Consider the following 22,663-nt stretch of genomic DNA (forward strand, 5'->3'; position numbering starts at 1 on the left):
ACTCACCTTGTTGGGCTGTGCTCACTTGAACAGGAAGATTGCACGGTGGTCATCAAACTTTGTCATCAAAGTCTGGCATTTTCTAGATTTATGGTGCTTTCAAGACAACTGGGAACTCAGGGAAAAAAACAAGGTTGAATCATTACGTCAGCGATCTTCAGGTCGGAGCTCTAGAAAAAGGGCCGAATTCCCGACTTGTAATTCTGAGTTGGATGACTGTTCAAAAGTTATTTTCCCAGTTGGAGCTCGTTTTATTGAAAGTCTGACATTTCCCAGTTCCGAGTTTCCAGTTGTTTTGAACGCGGCAGAAGTCATGCCGGATTGACAGCATGGCCAATGTTTTCAACCTTTTCTGGCCCATGGTGTTGAATGTTTATCCTTTAAAGCTTGGAAAGAGACCCTTAAACCCAGACTTGGACCACACACCCACTCCACTGAATAGCAGGCTAGCGATTGCTTTGCAACACTTGTAGTTAGCCACTTATTCCTTCTAAACCACTCATTGTTTATGTCCAATGGCCGATGAGCACTGATACATTTGATCTATAATTTCTCTTCATATGACAAGGATTGAAAGGATTTGCCAGTAGATTGTCGAGTTGATTCATGACGATGACTGCTTGTCTAGCTTTCTAGCTAAGATTTTGAAAGTATGATGTTGTTGTCAGTCCAATCAAAGCTACGGTAGATATAACGTGATTTGACGTCATTATATCTGTGGCCAATGACCTTGAGCCATCTTGGATGGGCACTTCTAATGTAACTATGGCAGCACACAAGGGGCTTGGATATTTGAGCTCCCCCTGTCGATTTTACGGTGATGTAGTGTCCCCATGAGTGACAGAACACTGAGCCAATCACGGCGCAACTAGAGAATATTACCAACCCCTACGCTTTGTATTTTCCGCTGGCTGTCCCACCTCCACAGAAAGCACTGAACTAGGCTGAAACACCTGTCTTTTGGAGCTGCCTTACTCAAGAAAGCAAAAAAGAGACCATGTTTGTACACGGCTTTATTAACTCAAATGTTTTATTTATTTTTTACACTGTTTCAAACTGATATGTGACACCTATTAAAGCCAAAATAACATGCAAAAAAAGACACAAAATATATATAATATCCCACTATGTCCATGGCGATGCATTCAAAGGGCACCCCGATGATCGGTTTGCTTTTGGGGGCAGTGATTTGACTCTCTTGGCAGCTGCGACAATATTCTTCCACGCCCCTCCTCATCCCAGGTCAGTGGAACCGGGCGGTGATCCGTTCCCGGGTCTTCACCATTCCCAGTTGCGCCCCCAACAGATGGGTGTGGGCCAGTTGAAGAACAGTTCCCACGCACTGTTGGGGCAGCAACAGTACCTCTCAAAGTTCCCCCTGTTGGCGTGACACCTCATACAAAAGGTTATTCTTGATTTGGAAATGGGGGAATTGCCAGTCACTCACCCCTGGAAGTAGCTGGCCATCCACCTCTCACTCGGGCTGCGGCAGTTTTCAAGTTTGGATCCTCCCACTGGGCAGTCCCGAACTGTCCCCTCAGTTGGCCCATGGCGGGTGTCCCGGCTGGTCCCTCGAAATCGATGAGGGGGAGGATGGACTACTCCTCCATTTGTTCACCAGAAGGGTCGGGTTCCGACACCCCCTGGGACTCCAGACCCGTAGATACAGGTTTCTCAACCACTTGCTTCCGGGCCGCGCAGGCGACGGGTCGTCCTCGCTCTCGTCTCCTGCCAGCTCATACCATTTTTCCTCAGCTCGTGCCTCCACAGTGCCGCGGACAATCTCGTCCCACGAGAAGGGGTACCGGCAACTCCAGGATGGCACCCACCATCATCTGGCAGCTCCCTTGTGGCGACACAATGTTGGCCTGTACGGTCAGATACCACTTGGTGTCACCGTGGACACAGGAAATGGACATCTCCCCACCACGTTTGCTCCCCTGGGCCAGCAGGTTCGTGGGTATGAGCGTAATCACACTCCCACAGTCCAATAGTGCTTCGGTGTCGTGTCTGGTGACTTTCACCGGGACACCTCCATCGTGTACATGGGTAATCAAGGGGCTGATTGCTCACCAGCTGGACTAGTCCCATAAAGGCACCAGAAGGGCAGCAGATGGAGGTAGGGACTGGGGAAGAGAGGTTACTCCCGTATAGTCATGCTCAGTACCAGAGATAATGGAGGGACATCGTTTTCGTTCCCCACAGGATACAGCAAGACCCCGGAGCCCAGAAGACGGTATCCCGGAGGAGATCTCCTGGAGGAGACCTATTATTTTCTCTTTGTTTATTATTTAAATAAACACCCTTGAAACCGAGCTAATAGAATTCTGTCCGTGTCTGATCTGTGTAAACGTCTTAACCAAATTGAACAGGTGCCCCACCTGCCCTGAATGACGGATCGCCACTGTTAATGAGACAACTAAAAGATGTGCAACATGCAAATATTGTTCCATTTACATTGTGTAATTTATTGACGGTCCCTAACTAGCCCCAGAGATAGGCTATCCAATGTAAAAACCAACTTTGCCATGGTCGCACACCAGCCCAGCTTAAGCTAATTGGCGAAAGAAGTTGGCTAGCACTATCCTAAGTGACTTCAAGACACAAGACCTGGTTGGACTTTTTCAAGTTATCTACAAGTGGAGTGACTATAACTGTGTATTTTGTTTTGGCAGAGTGAATTTACAAACGCTTGCCACGTGCGAACACACACTCAAGACACCCACATTAAACCCCCACTATTTGCTGGTTGCTAAAATTCTAATAGTCATTTCAGTTTATGTGACAAAACAAGCAAGTATAGTGTAGAGAATCATTGTACCATCGAAACCGCTGTGAAATATATTTTCCATAACCCAAAATACTGTATTTTCAGCTGTTTAAAGCTGGTGTACTAAACTGAAGGTAAAAGACGCAAAAATTAAAGAATGGGAAGCATAGAAATAAGGCATATAGAACAGGTCTACTGCTTCTTAGACTTGCTTTCAATGCGAACGACAGATCTATAACATACATTTCTATGTGAATTTGGTCGGGTTGCCCAAAAAGTTACATATTACAGCTTTAAGGCTCCCTCTAGAAAGTTGAGAGACATTTATTGAGATCATGGTATACTCCAGATACACAGCAGATTCCACTAAGATGTAGGTTTCAGAACCCTACCTGAAATTATATACACTGATGACCAATCTGCATTGGTGGTGGTGCATTGCATCACCATGAAATCTTATTTCCACCTCGAAGTTCTCAATATGTGTTCATTCCCTCAGATGGCCTATAGTAATCTGACCATGCAGACTTTTCCAGTCCACTAAATGGCCACAGTTGCAAAAGCGATCAGATCTGCCCTCTCCTTTGTTCCAATCAAAGCCAGAGGCAACAGCTTTTTGGATTCACTTTCATCAAACCTGAGGTGATATAGGATGTGCAGAGCTGAATGTGAGGCTAGAGGAGAAACATGCGTTGCATTCTTCACTGTCATACTGTAGAGAGTAGCAAGCTAGCCAAACAACTTCAATATGGCTCAGCTAGTCTGCCTGCCGGCGGAGAACCTCAGGAGTTATGGGTGGACTTGTGAGGAAACAGAAATAGTAACCAAGACTGTAAATGTAGAACCAGACAACGGCACTGGCTTTGGGTGCTCCCAACAGATCTGGGTCCAAAACAATCCAATAGCTTAGCTCATATTTCTCTGCACCAATTGTTTTAGAAGTGTAATATTGTGGCCTGTATCCCCATGTGTGGTTAGCTATGGCTGCCAGGAAAGAGGATGAAGAAGCACAGGGGTTAGACAGGGAGGCTTGACTGCAAATCGTCATTAAATATGAAAACATCCTCTCCAGAACAAAGACAGAGAGCCAACACAAGGGGAACCTTAAAACAAATGAGTTCTGCGGGTTTCTGGGTGGGCCGTAATGTATGGGGCAAGTGACTGGCAGAAGACCAGAGAAAAGGAAAACCATGATGAATTGGTTAAAAGCAGAGAGAGAGAAGCATTCACCCAAAGAACACTTGCTGCTGACTTCATGGGTATGGGAAGATTTAATATGGGAGGAAATTAAATCTCAAAAGGCTGTCTCTAGTCTTGGTGTTTCATAGTCCTGGGTTATAAACGTCTGTGTTTGTTCTGAGTGGTTTCTGGTCTTAGTCATGATTTTCGGCCTCTTGAGATTGACCCTTTCCAACGCCAGTAATCTGACCACTCTAGAAGGGCATCTGTAGATCTTCACTTGTCCAGTCTGTTGGATCTCTGTATCATGGGAGGAACTGTAAACCCCTGAACTATAGTAGATTCGAAGACCATTTTTCTCAGTGGTTTGCCTTTTGGCCACTGTGAGGCACCGTCAATCCATCTTCTCCAGTAGCGCTGCGAGGCGACAGCACCTAACCAGAGTGTGAAAACAAATACTTCCCGTCCCTAAGTAGGCATTTGTTGAGAAACATTAAAATCACCTGCATTTGTGATGGATGGTTGGGCAATCAAAGATGTCCCAGTGATAGGGTTTCTGGAGCGAAAGCTAATTAGGGAAAGTGCTGGAAACCCGAGCCGGCCCTGTCTGGCCCAAGTAGTTTCTGGGATTGTGTTGCGAGCGTCCGTAGGTCCCGTTGGACGGGGCTGACACTGTGCAAATCACCCACTTTGTGCCAGAGGAGCCCAGTGAGTTTTCTTGTGTTTGCACAGCAGTGCTGCTGACCTTCTGAGCGAGCGCTGCTGTCGAAGGTTTAAAGTATGCTTCTGAAATTTGAACTTTTGACTTTGCTGAAAACGTATAGAAATATGTTCTAAAGCCTCTTCGCCTGGAACGTGGGAAAGACTAGGCGTGCGTGTGTAGGAACTAGACTAACTGTATGTGTTACATATGTTAGTAGCTATTTTTTAAATCATTTCCCTCATTTACCATTTTATTCATGTACAGTACATATTATACAGAATTACTAAGCAGAACATCTGGTTAGCTGGATAGGACTAGGGGAGAGGTATTATTCCATTATTTTGTTCCACTGTTGGTGCGTCTTCTCACATTCTGTTTATCTGTCCATAGGGAGCGCCAGGGGAGCCAGGCCTGTCTATCATTGGGCCACGAGGACCTCCTGTAAGTGTCTTCACCTCGTCTTACACCTAATAAACCTGTGCATTACCTGTACTGTTAACTGCTGCTTTCAATTCTCCTTTTCAATTCATACGTCTTCAGTTCAATGGCTCGTGGCCTGCCACTCTGAATAAGCCTGGCATGATTGTAATGTCGTGAATTTGTCAACAGCAGTTATAAATGAAGTTATCTTGTGAACCCCAGACTCATGACCACATAGCAGAAATGTCAGAGATTCTACATGTCTGCCTGTCAGGACTTTCCAGACCAAGTTGCTGAGCTAGTCCACCACAGAGCTAATGGAGATTGAAGACCGATAATTACAGGTTGTGTGGGAGTACTTTGGCATTGTCTGAGGATGCCATAGCTTTGATTTGCCTGTGATCTGGATCATTCCGTATTTCATCAGGATGAGAAGCGAATACATTCCTCCACCTCTTATTACTGTATCCCAGACACCAGAACCCAAGGGGGACCTATTGAATGAAATCATTTATTTTCCTGAGGTGAAATAAGTGGTCATCCTGCTTCAACAGCTTTCTTCCCCCTGTTTTCCTTCTTTTCTTTTTATCAGTAGACAGACAATAGAGGTACTGCGTTGCACCTCAGTTGTGCAATATCCTGATTATGCTGTGAAGAATTGGACATGTTTTAATTTGAGGTTTTCTTGTTCCGACACTGGTTTTTGGACAGCAAGGTTAAGAGTACCTTGTTGTGGAGCCAATAGACTGGCTGCTCATGAGGAGTAGACATCTGTTTTCCCAATTGACGATTAGTTACATACACTACCTGTGTTCCCACTCCCCTGGCCGGTAATAAGGCATTTATAATGAACATCAGGCTACTGCGGATGTAAAGCCCAGCAGGAGAGTGAAGGAGTACACAGAGAACCAGAAAAGCAGGGGCAATTAAAATGGGGTTTCCCCCAGCAGGTGAGGTCGACACAAGAGGCTCTCTCTTCACCTCAGGAAAGGGTGAGGAAATTGTTTTGGAGGAGAGAAAGAGCAGAAATTAAAGCAAGATAACGGTTATTCGAGGAGGTGCTTATGTTCGTCCCGTTAACCACAAGGGTGTAATGGTAATGTGTTTCTTGCATATCCCTACTCCCTCTGAGACACCTGCAGGGAGTGAGTCATGGCCAGGATCACTATTGTCCAGCACCCCTGGAACAAGTGCCTTGCTCAAGGGCACATTGGCACATTTTTGACCTTGTGGGCCCCGGGATTCAAACCAGCACTCTTTTGGTTACTGGCCCAATGCTCTAACTGCCAGGGTTCCTATCTGCCGCCGTAAGGTGGCCCTTCTTATCTGTCCTTGTTCTCCACACTGTCATTTTATAGATGAGCGTAGTTCTTCTTCTGTAGTTGTTCTACTGCAACCTGACCATAAGGAAACAAAGGAGAAAGGACCCCTATGTTTATATCAGTTCTCTATATTAGTTCTCTATGTTAATGATGATACACAATGGTCATATTGAATCATATTGTCGACGTATGTTAAGATATGTGGTCCACATGCAGAATTGACCCTACTGGTATGAATAAATAAAACTAAATATGATAGGTTACTCTTGATAAACCAACGACTGAGCCATGCATACAGCTCAATACCTTTTTGCAAGTTCAAGCGCAGAAGCACAGCAAGAGAAATTGAATTTGAACACACCGCATTCTCAGTGTTCCAGATCCTCTGTAAGGCTCATGCGCAAGGCATGTACAAGCCATATCCTTCTGCTGTCTTTCCGAAACATACAATCCCTTTGGGAGGGATAACATGCATATACCCCAATAACTACTCCGGTCCAAGACATTTCATTAGGAACGTTCAACTCTCCCTAATTTTGTCTTTACGGCCCTCCCTCTCTTTTTTTCCTGGGATATTGAATGGCCTCCTCTAGTCACACAGGCCGGGTAGCATATCCAACACCCAGTGCAGAATGTTTTCATCCAAGCATTTTCCCTAATCGTTATTGACTTTTACTCAATCGGCTTGTTTGACTTTTTCTCTTTCGCAGTCTATCTTCATTAGATCGGAAAGCGCCAACCTTTGTTTCTTTCATCCCTCTAAAACTCTTTCCAGTGTTGTGTTTCGCCCTCTTATTCCCTCCTGTTTTGAGAGTCAGTTGGTTTTCCCTCCGCAACCCACACAGAAGGCTCTTCCCGTAGTCTGTGGTATCACTCTCTCTCCGTCAAGGTCTGTTATAGCTCTGCCCAAATGTATTGCTGTGGAAGAGAAAAAACGGTACCCTCTCACACTGACCCTCTTTCACCAGAGTTTCATGTCAATCTTTCAACAGAAAAAAAAACATTTAACTCAACTCATCTATTTCTGACTCTCTATAGGGACAGCCAGGAACAAGAGGCTTCCCAGGCTTTCCGGTAAGACTCTGCAGCTTCCCCAGTTAAAGTCTTTATAAACAGTGTTATAATGTTAGGGTACTATTTTACAAGTGGAGCTTTATTACATAGTTGGAGCTCCCAAATGTCAGAAGGTTAGATGTTTCCTGGCTGGAAGTCTCCCGTGGGCAGAGTCTGCATAATCACGCAGCTGACCAAATTATACTAGAGTTTACTTCTGGGTAACCGAGATTACATGGCTGGTTAAGTGCATAAGTGCCTTGATCATTGGTCTTGTTTTATTCAAATCTATAGCCAGTCTACTGTCTCCTTTATGCCTCCTTATCGGGAATAGAGCCTTGTGCAATCGCAAAGCTGGCCCTTTATGTTTTAACGTGGCCGTTTTGAAGTGTGTGTCAAGTTTGCTGCATATTAAGTCACTATAATTTCCCTTAAAGTCCCTTCAGAAATGTTAATGGATCTTTGTGACCGGCTTGACTCACCATGCCACTTACACCCGCAGAACACAAAACATGCACTATATCCTCAATTTCCTTGACCTGGAAATACCTTTCTTCCCCTTCATAAGGAGTTTCATATCATTGCTGTGGTCTGTTCAGCTATATTAGCTGCTATTAACCTGTGTTTAAATGTCTTCCCCTCTCTTTTTATCCTAGGGTCCGATTGGGTTGGACGGAAAGCCCGTGAGTTTCACCCCATTCCTGACAAATGTTGAATAATTGAGTAATTGAAGTACTTTAAAAGCCCAGAATCCACCACCTTATGATGATGATGATGATGATGATGATGGGGATAATTAAGTTAATAATGATTAGGGTCATTATTGTAATAAAATCTCTATTAGTATAATTATTGTTATTATAGGAAGTAGGTAATAGTGTTTTGCCAAGATACTCAAGTAGAAGCTTGCTTTGATTATTTTACCACATGCATTCACTCTTTTATGCTCACACAGGGACAGAACGGCTTGAAAGGAGACTTGGTAAGTGGTGTTGTCATTTTGCACACAGTTTTACAGTTCATGTAAACAGCGTAGGCCTATTGCTGTCTGCACTCCTGTACTTGCAAAGGACGTAAACTCATACTCTTTATGTGTTTCCAATGCCCTACAAAATGTGATCACCATGAATGTGCAGGTTGGTAAATTCTGCCTATGCACCATTTGTTATCCATGTGACCATCTTAGCAAGTTGTTTACCTTGTGTCATGAGTGAAGCCACAAAATGAATTGGGAAAACACTATTGTGGCCTGATTTATTTGGATAGTAATGGGATCAAACACATGAATGATCGGCTATGAAAAGCCAAATGAAGCCTCATGTGCTGACCTGTTGCACCCTCTACAACCACTGTGATTATTATTATTTGACCCTGCTGGTCATCTATGTACGTTTGAACATCTTGGCCATGTACTGTTATAATCTCCACCCAGCACAGCCAAAAGAGGACTGGCCACCCCTCAGAGACTGGTTCCTCTCTAGGTTTCTTCCTAGGTTCTGGCCTTTATAGGGAGTTTTTCCTAGCCACCGTGCTTCTACATCTGCATTGCTTGCTGTTTGGGGTTTTAGGCCGGGTTTCTGTATAACTCTTTGTGACATCGGCTGATGTAAAAAGGGCTTTATAAATACATTTGATTGATTGATTGATTGATTGATTGATTGACAGCAGTAGTCTGTCTGTTTTAGTGACAGGCAGAACTGCTGTCCGTATTTCAGTTGATGGGGTCTTCAAATGGGAGTTGGAATCCACTCACAGGTTCTCAATCAGTCTCGAGGTAAAACTGACTGAGATAAAACACAGAGGAGCAAAGGCAAACAATAGTTAGACTTGACCGTTTCATGCATATGGAGATTCAAATTCTTTTGAGAGTCCAATTCAGCGGAGTTCTCCAAGAATACACTGAAATACACCTCTAAATAAACCGTATAAAAGAACGATGAATAAAACAGACAGACCATAGAAAGCAGGACTGGATACATGGCAAGCCATAAAAGGCGAACCATAAAAACCTCCTTTCCAAAAGAATCACCCAAAAAATGACTTATTTTGGCTTCCACTGAGGTGCCAGGGGATTGAGACTCCAATTTCCCCCACAACTCTGACACCTTTATAGGCCCTAGTGAATCCTGTGGAGCTCCCTGTGAGGCTTCTGAATATGACACAATGACTGTTGAACGTCCTGTACCCCTTCACCTCCAGCCCTGTGACCGCTGGACAGATCTCATCTAGGACCTTGAATCCCTCTTTTAGTGATGACTTCTCTTCCCCGAAGCCTCGCCTCCTTTTTATCCCATTGGCAATAAAGACACATTCACTAAACACTATGTTCTTCTTGGATGATGGTTGTGGTACCCCTGGAAGCTGTTTCTTCATCTCGTACTCCGGGTCTGACTTTTATCAGCCAGCTGCCGATTTTAGAGGTCTTTGTGTCTCCTCTAGAAAGCCATTACTCTTTGTTGGATTTGTGGAGTTATCATGAGGGGCTTTGTTTTATTAGGGGGTTATTCACGTCGGCAGCCTCTCGCTCGGAGCGTGTTTGGAGCGCTGCCTTCCTACAGAAGCTCACATGCAGAGAGGCAGCCTGGGCCAATACAAAGGACATGCCTGTCCGGGGGCCATGTGGGGTGGATAATTTTCGATGTTGATTAATGTTCATTTAATGAGACCCCTTTCCTCTCCTCGCACTCCACTTCCCCCAACAACTGTTTTTAAACGTTGTTTCCACTGAACATGCCATACAAACAAAAGCATTTGAATGAACTATATCAAGAGTGCCTGGATCCTCCTTTCTTTTTGATGACCGATTTACCCCTTTTACCAAAGATCACTTTCTGTCCGCCAAGATCTACTAGTGTGTACCTCAGCAGCGCTTCCCTTCCTCCTTTCTTTTTTTTGTCTACAGCTGTCAATCGTCATTTTAAAGGGTACTGAAGGCCAGTCTGTTAAATGCACAGATGAAATCTTTCCAGTCTCCACAATGCCTTTATGGAACTCCTATGCACCAGGGTCACAGACATGGAGTGTGCTTGATGTGTCCAACTGTGTGCCACTGACAGATGTTAGACAGCTCTCCCCAGGCCTTAGTGGGTAGTCAAACAGAGCAGAGCAGGCTATGACAAGCGATTGGTACAGTTTGCCTATTGCTTGGATCTGAACTTTATTTGAATTCTCCTCAAGTTTGTTTTGATCATTTCCATTGATCCTCTTAAAATGTATTTTTAATGCGTGTGCAGTAAAATCATTAATGTTGCATTTATAAAACGCAAATGATAGTTTGATGACGTGATGTTTTTACATGGTTTTAATCTCTCGATCGTCGATTGATATACCGGTACTGTTTATTGCTTTTTTTTTTAGGGTCAACGTGGTCTTAAAGGAGTCGCAGTAAGTTATTTTTTCTTTTTAGGTTTTGACAGCTTTTCTGTTATTTTGACATTAGTTGATAAATTGTCTGTCTCTCTTTACGACGACCTGTTCTCTTCACTCATATCCTTTCTCCTTCTTCGCCCTTTTTTAAAAAACTTACCAGGGTGAACCTGGGCTGAAAGGGGAAAAGGTGAGTTTGTGGAATAATCAACCACAATGCACCATAAAAGTGTTCATTACAAAATCAATCTTACTCACCATCCATCCATCCATCTCTCTCTCTCTCTCTCTCTCTCTCTCTCTCTCTCTCTCTCTCTCTCTCTCTCTCTCTCTCTAGGGCATATGTGGAGACTACACTCACAGGGTAAGTGGGTCATTAACTGTATCTCTGTGTAACTACAGCAACATTAGGGTCATATTGATTCATGTTAAAGGCCCAGTGCAGTCAAAAACGTGATTGTCCTGTGTTTTATACATTGCCTTCGGGAAAGTATTCAGACCTCTTTACTTATTCCATATTTTGTTACGTTAACGCCTTATTCTAAAATGGATTAAATAGTCCCCCCCCCACATCAATCTACACACAATATCCCATAATGACAAAGCAAACACAGGTTTTTAGAAATGTTTGCACATGTTCTTTTTTTAAACAAAAATAGACAAAACATTTACATAAGTATTCAGGCCCTTCACTCAGTACTTTGTTGAAGCACCTTTTGGAAGCGAATACACCCTCGAGTCTTCTTGGATATGATGCTACAAGCTTGGCACACCTGTATTTGGGGAGTTTCTCTCATTCTTTTCTGCAGATCCTCTCAAGCTATGTCAGGTTGGATGGGGAGCGTCACTGCACAGCTATTTTCAGGTCTCTCCAGAGATGTTTGATCAGATTCAAGTCCGGGCTCTGGCTGGGCCACTCAAGGACATTCGGAGACTTGTCCCGAAGCCACTCCTTACGTTGTATTGGCTGTGTGCTTAGGGTCGTTGTCCTGTTGGAAGATGAACCTTCACCCTAGTCTGAGGTCCTGATTGCTCTGGAGCAGGTGAAAAAAATCCCCACAGCATGATGCGAACACCACCATGCTTCACCGTGGGGAAGGTGCCAGGTTTCCTCCAGATATAACGCTTGGTATTCAGGCCAAAGAGTTCAATCTTGGTTTCATCAGACCAGAGAATCTTGTTTCTCATGGTCAGAGTCCTTTAGGTGCCTTTTGGAAAACTCCAAGCAGTTTTGTCATGTCTCTTTTACAGAGGAGTGGCTTCCGTTTGGCCACTCTACCATAAAGGCCTGATTGGTGGAGTGCTGCAGAGATTGTTGTCCTTCTGAAAGGTTCTCCCATCTCCACGGAGGAACTCTGGAGCTCCGTCAAAGTGACCATTGGGTTCTTGGTCACCTCCCTGACCAAGGCCCTTTTCCCTCGATCGCTCAGTTTGGCCGGGTGGCCAGCTCTAGGAAGAGCCATGGTTGTTCCAAACTTCTTACATTTAACAATTATGGAGGACACTGTGTTCTTGGGGACCTTCAATACTGCATACATGTTTTGATACCCTCCCCAGATCTGTGCCTTGACACAATCATGTCTCGGAGCTCTACGGACAATTCCTTTGACCTCATGGCTTGGTTTTTGGTCTGATATGCACTGTCAACTGTGGGACAGGTGTGTGCCTTTCCAAATCATGTCCAATCAATTGAATTTACCACAGGTGTACTCCAATCAAGTTGTAGAACAATCTCAAGGATGATCAATGGAAACAGGATGCACCTCAGCTCAATTTCGAGTCTCATAGCAAAGGGTCTGAATACTTAAGTAAATAATGTATTTCTGTTTAGTTAAAAAAAATATTTAAAAAAATAATAATCTAAAAACCTGTTTTCACTTTGTCTTTATGGGGTATTGTGTGTAGATTGATGAGGGAAAAATGTATTTAATCCATTTTAGAATAAGACTGCAAAGTAATAAAATGTGGAAAAAGTCAAGGGGTCTGAATACTTTCCGAAATATACTGTATATACGCATTTCCACAATATGAGGTTGGAATAATTCTGTGAAAATTATGATAATGTCCTTTTAGTGTAAGAGGTTGTTTGAAAAGACTGCCTGAAATCTCTGCCTATTTTGGTGTTTTGGCGGGATGGAGTTTTGGCCTGCCTGGTGACATCACCAAGTGATAAATCAGTTAATAGACCAATAAAAAAGAGAGTTCCAATCCTCTCTGCCAATAACAGCTAGTTTTCAGTTTTCCCTTCCCCACTCAGATCACTCCCAGACAGTCCTAGCAAAATACTTGCTTGAGAAATTGCTCTTTGCTATTTTTGTTTCTTTTTGATCGTTTCAATTGAAAACAGTCATAGTACGATACTTAATTGTTACACAGAAATGATTTGACATTGAGATAAAACGGCTGCATTGGACCTTTAATAAAGTGACTATCGTCCAGAATGACCATACTGAACTGTAATCATTTTGTTTTGGGAAAAATTGCTCCTCTGTGATCTCTTACAGTAGCACCACAGTGGATGGTGCTAAAATGTGCTTGTATGCTGACTTACATTCTCTTAGGTGTTCTCTGTAGCAAATAACATTGTATTCCTCACAGGTACAGACGTAAAACAAAGTGAATTGTGGGTCTGCGATGTAACATCAGAGTATGTTCAAATTACAGAATAGAGGCCTGACAAATGAGTCTATGATGGGTAGCACATGCAACATTGAGGCAGGCATCCCCATGAAGCAAATCAGGCCATCTCTCAGGGGCTTGGCTGTTTGAGTTTAAACAAGGCAATTACTGACAGCATGCTGGAGCATACACTACATCATTGTTTCCCAACCCTGGTCCTCCCGTACCCTCAACAGCACACATTTTTATTGTAGCCCTGGACAAGCACACCTGATTCAACTTGTCAATTAATCATCAAGCTCTCAATGAGTTGAATGAGGTGTGTTTGAACAGGGCTACAATGAAAATGTCTACTGTTGGCGGTACTGGAGGACCAGGGTTGGGAAACACTGCACTACAAGATAAGGGTCTATGTGTGGGGATGCCAAGAAAAATACTCTTCTGTGCATTAAGGGATTGTTCAGATAGCTCCTTCCATGTCCTATGTAATTCAACCTCCCACTATTCAATGGGTGCTATAAAGACCTGTTGTTTTTGTAAACTCTTGTTGCCCCAGTAAAGAATATGTATGAAAGACCTCATAACAACAACTCAAAGCATGTGGAAAATAATACTTATTTCATATACAATAAACAAGTGTAGCAGAGAATGTGTAGTTGAGAGGGAGAAGGTCAGAGCATTTTGGGGCTGTTTAAAACCTTCAACCTGTGCTGGAGCCCCCACTATGCTGTGCGTGCATTGGTTTGTTTTCATACACATCTCGGAGCCCCCCCGGGCACACACTGCATGGGAAGTCCCTGCCAGCTGGTGGTTCCACTCAGGTCCTCCTTGTCCTACAGGGGGAACCAGGAGGGGGGTGTAGGCTCAGGCTGGATGCTGTTCGACAGAGTGGTTTCAGGAGTGAGACTCTATATCAACAGTTATTCTATGTGGGTGTGTGGCCTCTGTATAGGATCTTCCAGTGAAAACCCTGGCTTCTATATGCTCCAGTCAGTTTGCGGGTAACCCCAAAACTGTAACCCAGTTGTGCTGCAAAGATAGCCAATGTTCCACTCGCAGGTGCTCCTCTGTTCTCCCCTACTCCTCCCCTCCGTTTCTGGAGTCAACAGGCTACAGTGGAGTAATGCTGTTCTCCAAACCAGGCCTATTTCTCACACTGTCCACTGATTATCTATCTTCCGATTGGACATATTATGACAGACATCAGGCTTCAGCTTTCAACTCTTTTTTTCTTCTCAATTCGTTCTATTTCTGATTGCCAGAAACTGCACCACATGCTGTCATTTACTCTATTACCACTGTATGTGGTAAACATGTTTTTGTGTCAAATTAGAGGTACTCTAAAGCTATTTTACTTCTTCGGTCAATGTTTTGGTGTAAGTTTAGCTTGGTGCATCTTGGGTGTGTGGGTGTGTGGGTGTGTATGGTGGACAGCTCTGATAGCGGTGGGGGGGATAACAATACACTTGTCTACTTTTCATGTACTTCTTCCTTCTCCCTGTCTCTACTTCTCAGTAATGACATAGAGTACTGTATATATTTCCTCATTGATACCTCAGCATACAATTTTACTTGATTTTACTTACATTTTATGTCAACTTTAGTTCCAAACGTCATTGCCACTGAAACATTGCTTTGGCAAGGTCTGAGGACATAACTTCTTTTTTTTAACCAAAAACCTCAAGTTGGAAATGTATACCGTATGTAAAAAGTAGGCAAGTTGTACAGTGCAGATTCTATGCAGAAAGCAATGGGAAAATACAGTCATTTTCACCTCTTTTAAAACTGTGCCTGATAATACTGGTGAATCTCAACAGAAGCGGCGTATTGTACAGCCTTGTGTTGGAGGATTGGCCACAGTAAGTCTGTGAACTGTACTCTCTCTCTCTCTCTCTCTGGCAAGACTGAATCCAACCTGGTCTCCACTCAGCTGCAACAGGACAGGGGCCAGGAGTAAAGTTGATCTGGAAGATTGATGTATAAACAACTCAACTGCTGCCCCTATGGTCTTACAAGCACTCAAAAGGGCTGCCTGATGTGAAGTAAACTGACAGCATTCAATCTGGTCAAAAGCCAATACCTATTCAATTACCAGTAACCAATCTGACCATGGAGGGCACATCAACCCTCCCCTTTGACACCAACTCCTGCCCCCCTAATTTGCCCTGTTGTTACTCTTTCTCTCCCACCGTCTCTCTCTTCTCTCCCTGCCTTGACAATTTCTTGCTTTTCATTGTCATGTTTTGATTTCTCTCTTTCTTCTTCCCAATACCCCCCCCCCCCTTCTCATTCTGTTCTGTTTCCTCTCCCTGGCCTCCCGGTGAACTTGTTGCCCCGTGACTTTCTTACACCGCTGGCCACCTCAGCAGATCTTGCCCATCCCCATGCGAAACATGCCCCCAATAAACCCTGTAATCCTAAAGCGCCTCAAGGTACATTTCTCTCTGCCCCTTCCTGCCCGTCCCCCCCTGGATGCTAACTGCCGTCGACCTCCGCCAACCCCCCCATAACCCACCGCTAACCCTTTATGGCACCTGTGTGTCTCAAAACTGAATTCTGTGATAGTTGGAATAGTTGATAGATGTCGTTGAAATCCAAAAAGAGAAACAAATCAGTAGTATTTACTTTGAACATATTCGTGACTATAGAGGGTTAAGAATAAAAACAGATACATGCAGTAGATTCTATAAATAGCCTGGGCTTCAAGGCCCATTGAATTTCCATTAACGTAAATGAAATGTCGAAAAAGCCCAATTTGGCTCTTACACAAACCCTGCATTGCTGTGGGAAAGAAAGCATTTTTTTGGGGGGGGGGGGACATTAAAAGCTTCTATGATTTTCATAACCTTAGCAAAGATATGAAAAGAACAGGAAAGAAAAGTGACCTTTTCTGTCAGGAAGTGAGTCTTCTCCAATCCTCTTTGTGGACTTTCACCCTGGCTCTCTGAAAGGACCTTTGTCCCTCCCTGTGCCCAAAACCCTGCCGGCCCTGTTAGAAAGAGGGCCCCTGGCACCCGGTGGACCCCTGTTGGCATGCCTCCTCTATCTTGTTTTGGCCAGGTGTGCAGTCTCACGGTGCCAGGATAGAGTACCTTGTTTGGAGACAATGCTACACACTGTGGTGGAGCCATCACTAAAGACATAGAGGGGAATTTACCACCCAGATCCAGGCCGAATTGGCTCTGTTTTTTTAAATTGAACCCCTGGAATCAGTCCTGGGCAGCATAACGGAATGTGTTCATTTCATGGAAGCACATCCGGATCATAAATCATGGCCAGACACACACTGTAAAGCATGGGATGGATAAAATATGAATCTAATGTGGATGGATGTGTTCCGGATTATCAAGAGCCTCGATGTCTGGCCTGGCAACCGAGGCTCAGCTTGAGCTAAAGATGGGGTCCTTGCAAGCGTTAGTGTAGCCTACTCCACAGTGATTAGGGAGTGTTTGATTTCAAGGCCAAGATTTTGTATTGTGACTTTTCTAAAGTTAGACCACATGTACAGTAATACATCATCCGTTTGGGTATTTGTAATGTCATTTCTAGTCATTCCTTTGATTAAAAACTAAAATGACCGTGGAGATATCCAGAAATGTGGTTTTAAAGCAAATAAATACATTTCTAAGACAGTTCGCCGCTGAATATTTTTTGAGTTTGGTCAAATAAAGAAATAGATGGTTTGACATAATCAATGGGATGATGGTATAACCATGAGCTCTGCTAGACTCTAGAATATTAAGACAAGTTGAAGTGTAGGCCCCTTTCCTCTTCTTCTCCGGTTCTCGTTGTAAATACTATATTTGACTTTTGGGATTTTGTTTAGTCTTCTATTTTGTGTTGGATATTCCCCCTGGCTCACAGTTGAGTTGCCTCAGAGTAACAATAAAGAAAGATCAGTTGGAGTTAAAAATAAAAATAAAAAAATTATATTAACATGTCACTCAAATGCCACAGAAAAGAGGACTTGTGCCCTTGTTATGTCAATGAGTTTGGTATTGTTAAAAGCAAACTGGTTTTGACAGAATAAACCATTGAAGGACACAAAAACACAAAATGTATCTTAATTTGAATTCAAATTAATAGGCCTTGATTCCTGCTAATATTGCCCGCCATAAAATTCCCAGCATGTGTAGTGCTGTGATGTGTTGTGTTGGCATGGCCTGACCTGGCATCGACTGGCAGATGGTAACTGAAGGTCTCTCAGCAGGGCGAGCCTGGAGCTCAGGGCCCACCAGGACCTCCTGGCCCCCCAGGGCCCTCAGGGACCTCTGGACTGAATGGTGCTAGTGGACCGCCGGTGAGTCCCCACAGCCAGCTGACCACCATCATCAGCACTGGACAAGGGACTGTATTGAGGAAGAGGCTATGGCCATAGAAGTGAAAATGTTCTGAGTGTTTGCCCAGAAAATGATTGTACTATATCTGTGATGTATTTTTTTTTGTTAATCTGGTGTAGGGTAAACCTGGTGAACCAGGAAAACCTGGGAAAGATCTACGGGTGAGTTTGTTACGCCTCTTGCGTTTGCCGGGACTTGTGTATTTTCCGAATAGAAAAAGTTGATGGAAATCTGGTGTTGACATGCTTGTGACTTCTAAATTTTCCTTCCCCATCTTCTCCAGCTCCTACCAGGGATGAAGGTAAACATGATTTGTATTTTCCATAATCAACACCACTATACATATACTACACACGAAAGGACATGTATTGCCACTACTTATAGCTGCACATACTGTATGAAACGCAAACGCTCTGTGATTGGCACACATCTCTCAATTGTCCAAGTGTAGCTTCCAGTCTTTCTGTATCAGCAGACCAATTCATGTTGGGAAGCCTACATTTGTGTTCTCTGCGTTGCTATTGGACTAGTGGACTATATTTCCCCTGATTACGTTCATTACCATGGATTATTAAGAACGGGGAATTTAGATTGTGGGCCATGGAAACAGACTATAAAGCAGCACGCCCAACACAACTTCTCCATACAAAAAATGAAACCAAGTTCATATCACAGCGGGAAGTTGAAAGAAATGTGCCCCGTAACTTTTGATTGGGCTTTCACAGCGAGGAATACCTTCCCCTCAACTGGGCTGTGTCGAAATATGGCCATCTAGTTGGAAACAAGTCTTTGAACTCCCCAAATTGAATTGAAGTAGTGCGTACTCTTTTGTTGACCCGTGCTTGTAATGAAAGAGGCGTAACTACAGTACACGTGTTGTCTGTTACTGTGATGTGAATCTTTCTGTCGTTTCAGGGTGAGCCAGGCATGGCAGGAATAAAGGTGGGTTGTGGATCTCAATTAAAGCATAAATCCATAGATCAATTGAAATGTGTGGTCTGTGTGGGAATTCATCAATTGTGCATTGCACGATTTATAGGTACTCACGACAGCGGAAAAGTAATGACCGTCTGTTTTTCCTTTTAGTAGTGGGAATTTTTTATTTTTTGATGAATCCATCTGCTTTCAATCACCCGAAGCAGAAGGAAGATATATTTGATGTAATCATCCCACGACTTGATTGAAAAATCCGCTGTTAGTGGCTTGTCAGAACTGCTACATTCGGATAATGAACCAATGGGCTGCGTCCTCTGGCAGAAGTTGCAGACTACAGATAGGAACTTGCGAGATCCAGCTGAAAGGGAAGAGTTAGGCGGATTAAACAAGTCTTTGTGATCGATCTTGCTGTCCTCTGCCGTTCTGCATCCCTTTTCACCCTCCTCCTTCTCATTCTGTCTGTCTCCGTTTCACCTTTGTGTCTTTCTTCCATAGGGCGATGTTGGCCCCGCTGGTCCTGAAGGCCCCAAGGTATTGTTATGAACAATATTACCTGTGGATCAGTCTCATTTGACCTGTTCCACTCACCACACCATCAGCAGGACCAGGAATCCACATGTAACCATTCCTGTTACCTCGGTGTACTTCCTGTGTCAATGATATAGCACAGGTTTTGTATTTAGAGCTTCAACTGCTCACAGTCAATTCTACATTGTATTTATAAACCTCAGGCCCAACTGCAGCCTGTCTCGCCCCTAGCCATGGGCCCTCTCTCCCTCTGCTGGTATCATTTCCTCTAGTATTGTACTGTACTGTATAGGACACCCAGGGATGGTCCCATACCATTATTGATCGAGGGAGCATTCCTCTCCCACACACACACACACACACACACACACACACACACACACACACACACACACGCTCCCATTGGGTGGCTGTTGGAGCTAACATTGGCTTTGAAGTGCTGCAGGGGGCATGAGAGCCGTGACTCTTAAACTCTCCACGTGTCTGTCCTTCTCCACTTTTCCATGGCTTAATGGACTTCCTCTGGTGGGCTCACTCTCACAGCCGCTGCCCTTCACTGAACTTGGTTCAGCCTGCACACAGCGTGACTGCATAGAGAGAGGGAGGGTGGTGGTGTGAATGTGGCTCAGTGGTCTAAGTGGCGAGTGGCGCAGTGGTCTAAGGCACTGCATCTCAATGCTGGAGGTGTCACTACAGACCCTGGTTCGATCCCAGGCTGTATCACAACCGGTCGTGATCGGGTGTCCCATACAGCGGTGCACAATTGGCCCAGAGTCATCCGGGTTAGAGGAGGGTTTGGCCGGGGTAGGCCGTCATTGTAAAATAAGAATTTGTTCTTAACTGACTTGCCTATTTAAATAAAGCTTACATAAGAAAATGTATACAGGGAAAGAGATTGAAAAGGGGAAAGAGAGAAGAGGACAATGGGGTCGAGATAGGGGTTGAAAAGAGAGGTAGAGAGATACAACAGCCTGCATGGCTCCCACATCCCCCAACAAAATAGGGTCACATCCACACAAGCCTCTGGAGCAGGTTAAACGTCTTAGCCATCTGGGCATTGTCAAACTGTTTGGCTGCTGCTATCAGCAAACCACAGCCTCTCTATGACACGATCTGCTCTCAAAGTCATTAGTACACTTCCTCAAGTGAGATATACAGATTTTGATTCAAACTGTGAGTTTGTAAAATATGTATTTCTGTTTGGCAATTGCCATTTCATTTATGTTTGACCCCTACTTGAACCAACAGCTTCCAGCTCCAAGTTATATTATTGCCTTGTCAACTCCAGCTTTCCTCCATCTCACTGTTTTCCCATGACAGAGCCCCAAAAAGTTCAGTCTGGTTTATGAGGAGGTTGAACAACCCTACAGTAGGTTGCTCAGAGGACGACCAAGACCAAGGCTTAACTAAAGCCACGGCCATGTTTTTTTACGAGAGTAAGTTCACCGCTCTGAAAGTTAGTATTGCACTAGACGTTCAGAGGTGTGTGAGTTACTCAAATGTGAAGGCATTGAAATACAAACTCTCCCATGTTCCCACTGCACCCTGTTCCTTATGGAGGATCCAATACCTTTTTGTAGCTGCGTCAAGAGTTTGTTCATGGGTCCACTACTATCAGAGGTTACTGCACCATCTGGTGGAATTCTGCTGTAACTCCATTGACCTCTCACCTTTTGACTGGCTGTATTTTCATATGTTGAAAAATAAATCATAGGAATGATTTAGAATATGTGACTAAATGTTTTGTGTTTCTCTTGTCTTTCTCTCTCCTTCTGTAGGGACTGAAGGGAGAGCTTGGACTGAAGGTAAGAGCCGTGTTACAACTCACCCTCTCGGTTCTATGTGAATTTCTCTGACTATCAAAAACACGACGTGGGAGTTTAGGAAGCTTATTGTTTAGCCGACACCCGCTGAAGCACAAACGCACCCCACAGACCCCACACCACTGACTTTGGTCTATTAATATATTTTCTTGAATGGGATGAATTATTTTCACTGTAAGCCTCACAGGAGAGGAGCCTCCCAGTGAAACATGCGATAGTGACTGTGCAGCCACCAGACGGCAGCAGGTTGTAAATAATATTATCTAAAATAAACCGGGAGTATTTCTCTGTAGACATAGATCATAGACAAACTTTGGGCTGGTTCCTGAATCTGGCCCAGATATCATCGCAGTTCAAAAAGCCCAAGTGGTGTGGCCTTGTCCTGTGTAATTCCCTCCTGTTTTAGTAGGGCTTGATGGAATATTCATTTCCCTCACTAGGACCCCCAACCCCCCCTTCAGTCAAGGGACCACCATGCGAGGCTCAGAGCCCAGAGGCCTAGACGTTGAAAAGGCTAGGAGACGTTTTTAGGAGATTTATGTAGCCCAGTTTCAAAATGGAAGACATCTTTCCCTTGGTAGCATTGGTTGTCTTTTGAGTCCCTCTATTTGAGTCTTTCCTCTGATGATGTCTCCATCCACACTGTAGGGAGGTGAGGGGAAGAAAGGCCTCATAGGGGACAGGGGAGAAAAATACTGGAAGCTATATGTGGAGTATGCCATCTTAAGTTATTTTAAAGATAAATTGAGCACTGTCTGTGGCATGATTTTGTTATTGCTTGTTTGAGATAATTACCCGAATATAGTTTGTGCTGTTGAACAAGTTAATTTGAACATTGATGTTTTTTAAAGTAACTGTCCAGTGAAAATCTCACTTTTACGATGTCTTCATCTGTTAACTCAAACCCAAATCATTTTGTTGACTCGCACTATACTCGTATTTGTGGCCAAAGCCTAAATTGGAGACAAAAACCCCCCTTCAAAACCCCCACCTAAAACCATTTAAAAAATGCTTGCTATTTCTTCATAGAGTATGATGTCATGAGCTGGTCAATCAATGGTATAGAGGAAGGAGGATGAGCTGGCCACTCAGCGGTCTACTCCCACACCGTTCTGTTGTTGGGGTACACCCATACCATTCCAACACAAAAAAGCTGCTTTTTAACATACCTAATTACCTTCTTTTTTTTAAGGAGAACTATTTCACTCATATTCTAATTAATTACAGGTCATATTTCATACTGTGCTCACAACAGGTGCATCCACCAAAATAGAATAGAATTCCATAATTGTGTAGCTGGTCCACACTCAAAAAGGAAATTCAAGGTATCTTTTGGGTATTTCTTTAATTCAGGGGTGGGTAGATAGACACACGTTTTGGCCTTCATCAGTGTCTCCTCTTCAGGTGCGCTTCTTTATTTCGAGCTTGTTAAGTTGTAACGACCGACAGGTGCGTTCGTGTGGGTGCTCCTGGAACAGGCGCACATGTCAATAAGGCATCACAGATATACAATCTAACCACCCCTGAATGAAATAAATACCAAAAAGAAACCTTGAATCTCTTTTATTTTTTTGAGTGCCGACCAGGTCATATTTCATAGAAAT

The 22,663-nt window shown here is 43.8% G+C and overlaps 1 protein-coding gene across 14 annotated transcripts in view; it reads left to right on the top strand.

Moving 5' to 3' along the window:
- The window catches only part of LOC118400652 (collagen alpha-1(XIII) chain-like), a 57,971-nt gene that overhangs the window by 6,241 nt on the left and 29,067 nt on the right, over positions 1–22,663 (top strand). For 9 of the 14 annotated variants that reach the window (XM_052477122.1, XM_052477150.1, XM_052477148.1 and 6 more), the window contains 14 exons: positions 5,043–5,093; positions 7,433–7,468; positions 8,104–8,130; positions 8,403–8,429; positions 10,805–10,831; positions 10,977–11,003; positions 11,151–11,177; positions 15,799–15,864; positions 17,640–17,732; positions 17,892–17,933; positions 18,056–18,073; positions 18,688–18,714; positions 19,204–19,239; positions 21,015–21,041. In XM_052477122.1, coding sequence (XP_052333082.1) covers positions 5,043–5,093; positions 7,433–7,468; positions 8,104–8,130; positions 8,403–8,429; positions 10,805–10,831; positions 10,977–11,003; positions 11,151–11,177; positions 15,799–15,864; positions 17,640–17,732; positions 17,892–17,933; positions 18,056–18,073; positions 18,688–18,714; positions 19,204–19,239; positions 21,015–21,041 — 531 coding nt within the window. Of the gene's footprint in view, positions 1–5,042; positions 5,094–7,432; positions 7,469–8,103; positions 8,131–8,402; positions 8,430–10,804; positions 10,832–10,976; positions 11,004–11,150; positions 11,178–15,249; positions 15,292–15,798; positions 15,865–17,639; positions 17,733–17,891; positions 17,934–18,055; positions 18,074–18,687; positions 18,715–19,203; positions 19,240–21,014; positions 21,042–22,663 lie in introns of all 14 variants that reach the window. The other 5 variants (XM_052477121.1, XM_052477133.1, XM_052477124.1 and 2 more) reach the window with 5 other exon arrangements.

This window comes from Oncorhynchus keta, chromosome 2, assembly GCF_023373465.1.
Source record: "Oncorhynchus keta strain PuntledgeMale-10-30-2019 chromosome 2, Oket_V2, whole genome shotgun sequence".
Taxonomy (NCBI): domain Eukaryota; kingdom Metazoa; phylum Chordata; class Actinopteri; order Salmoniformes; family Salmonidae; genus Oncorhynchus; species Oncorhynchus keta.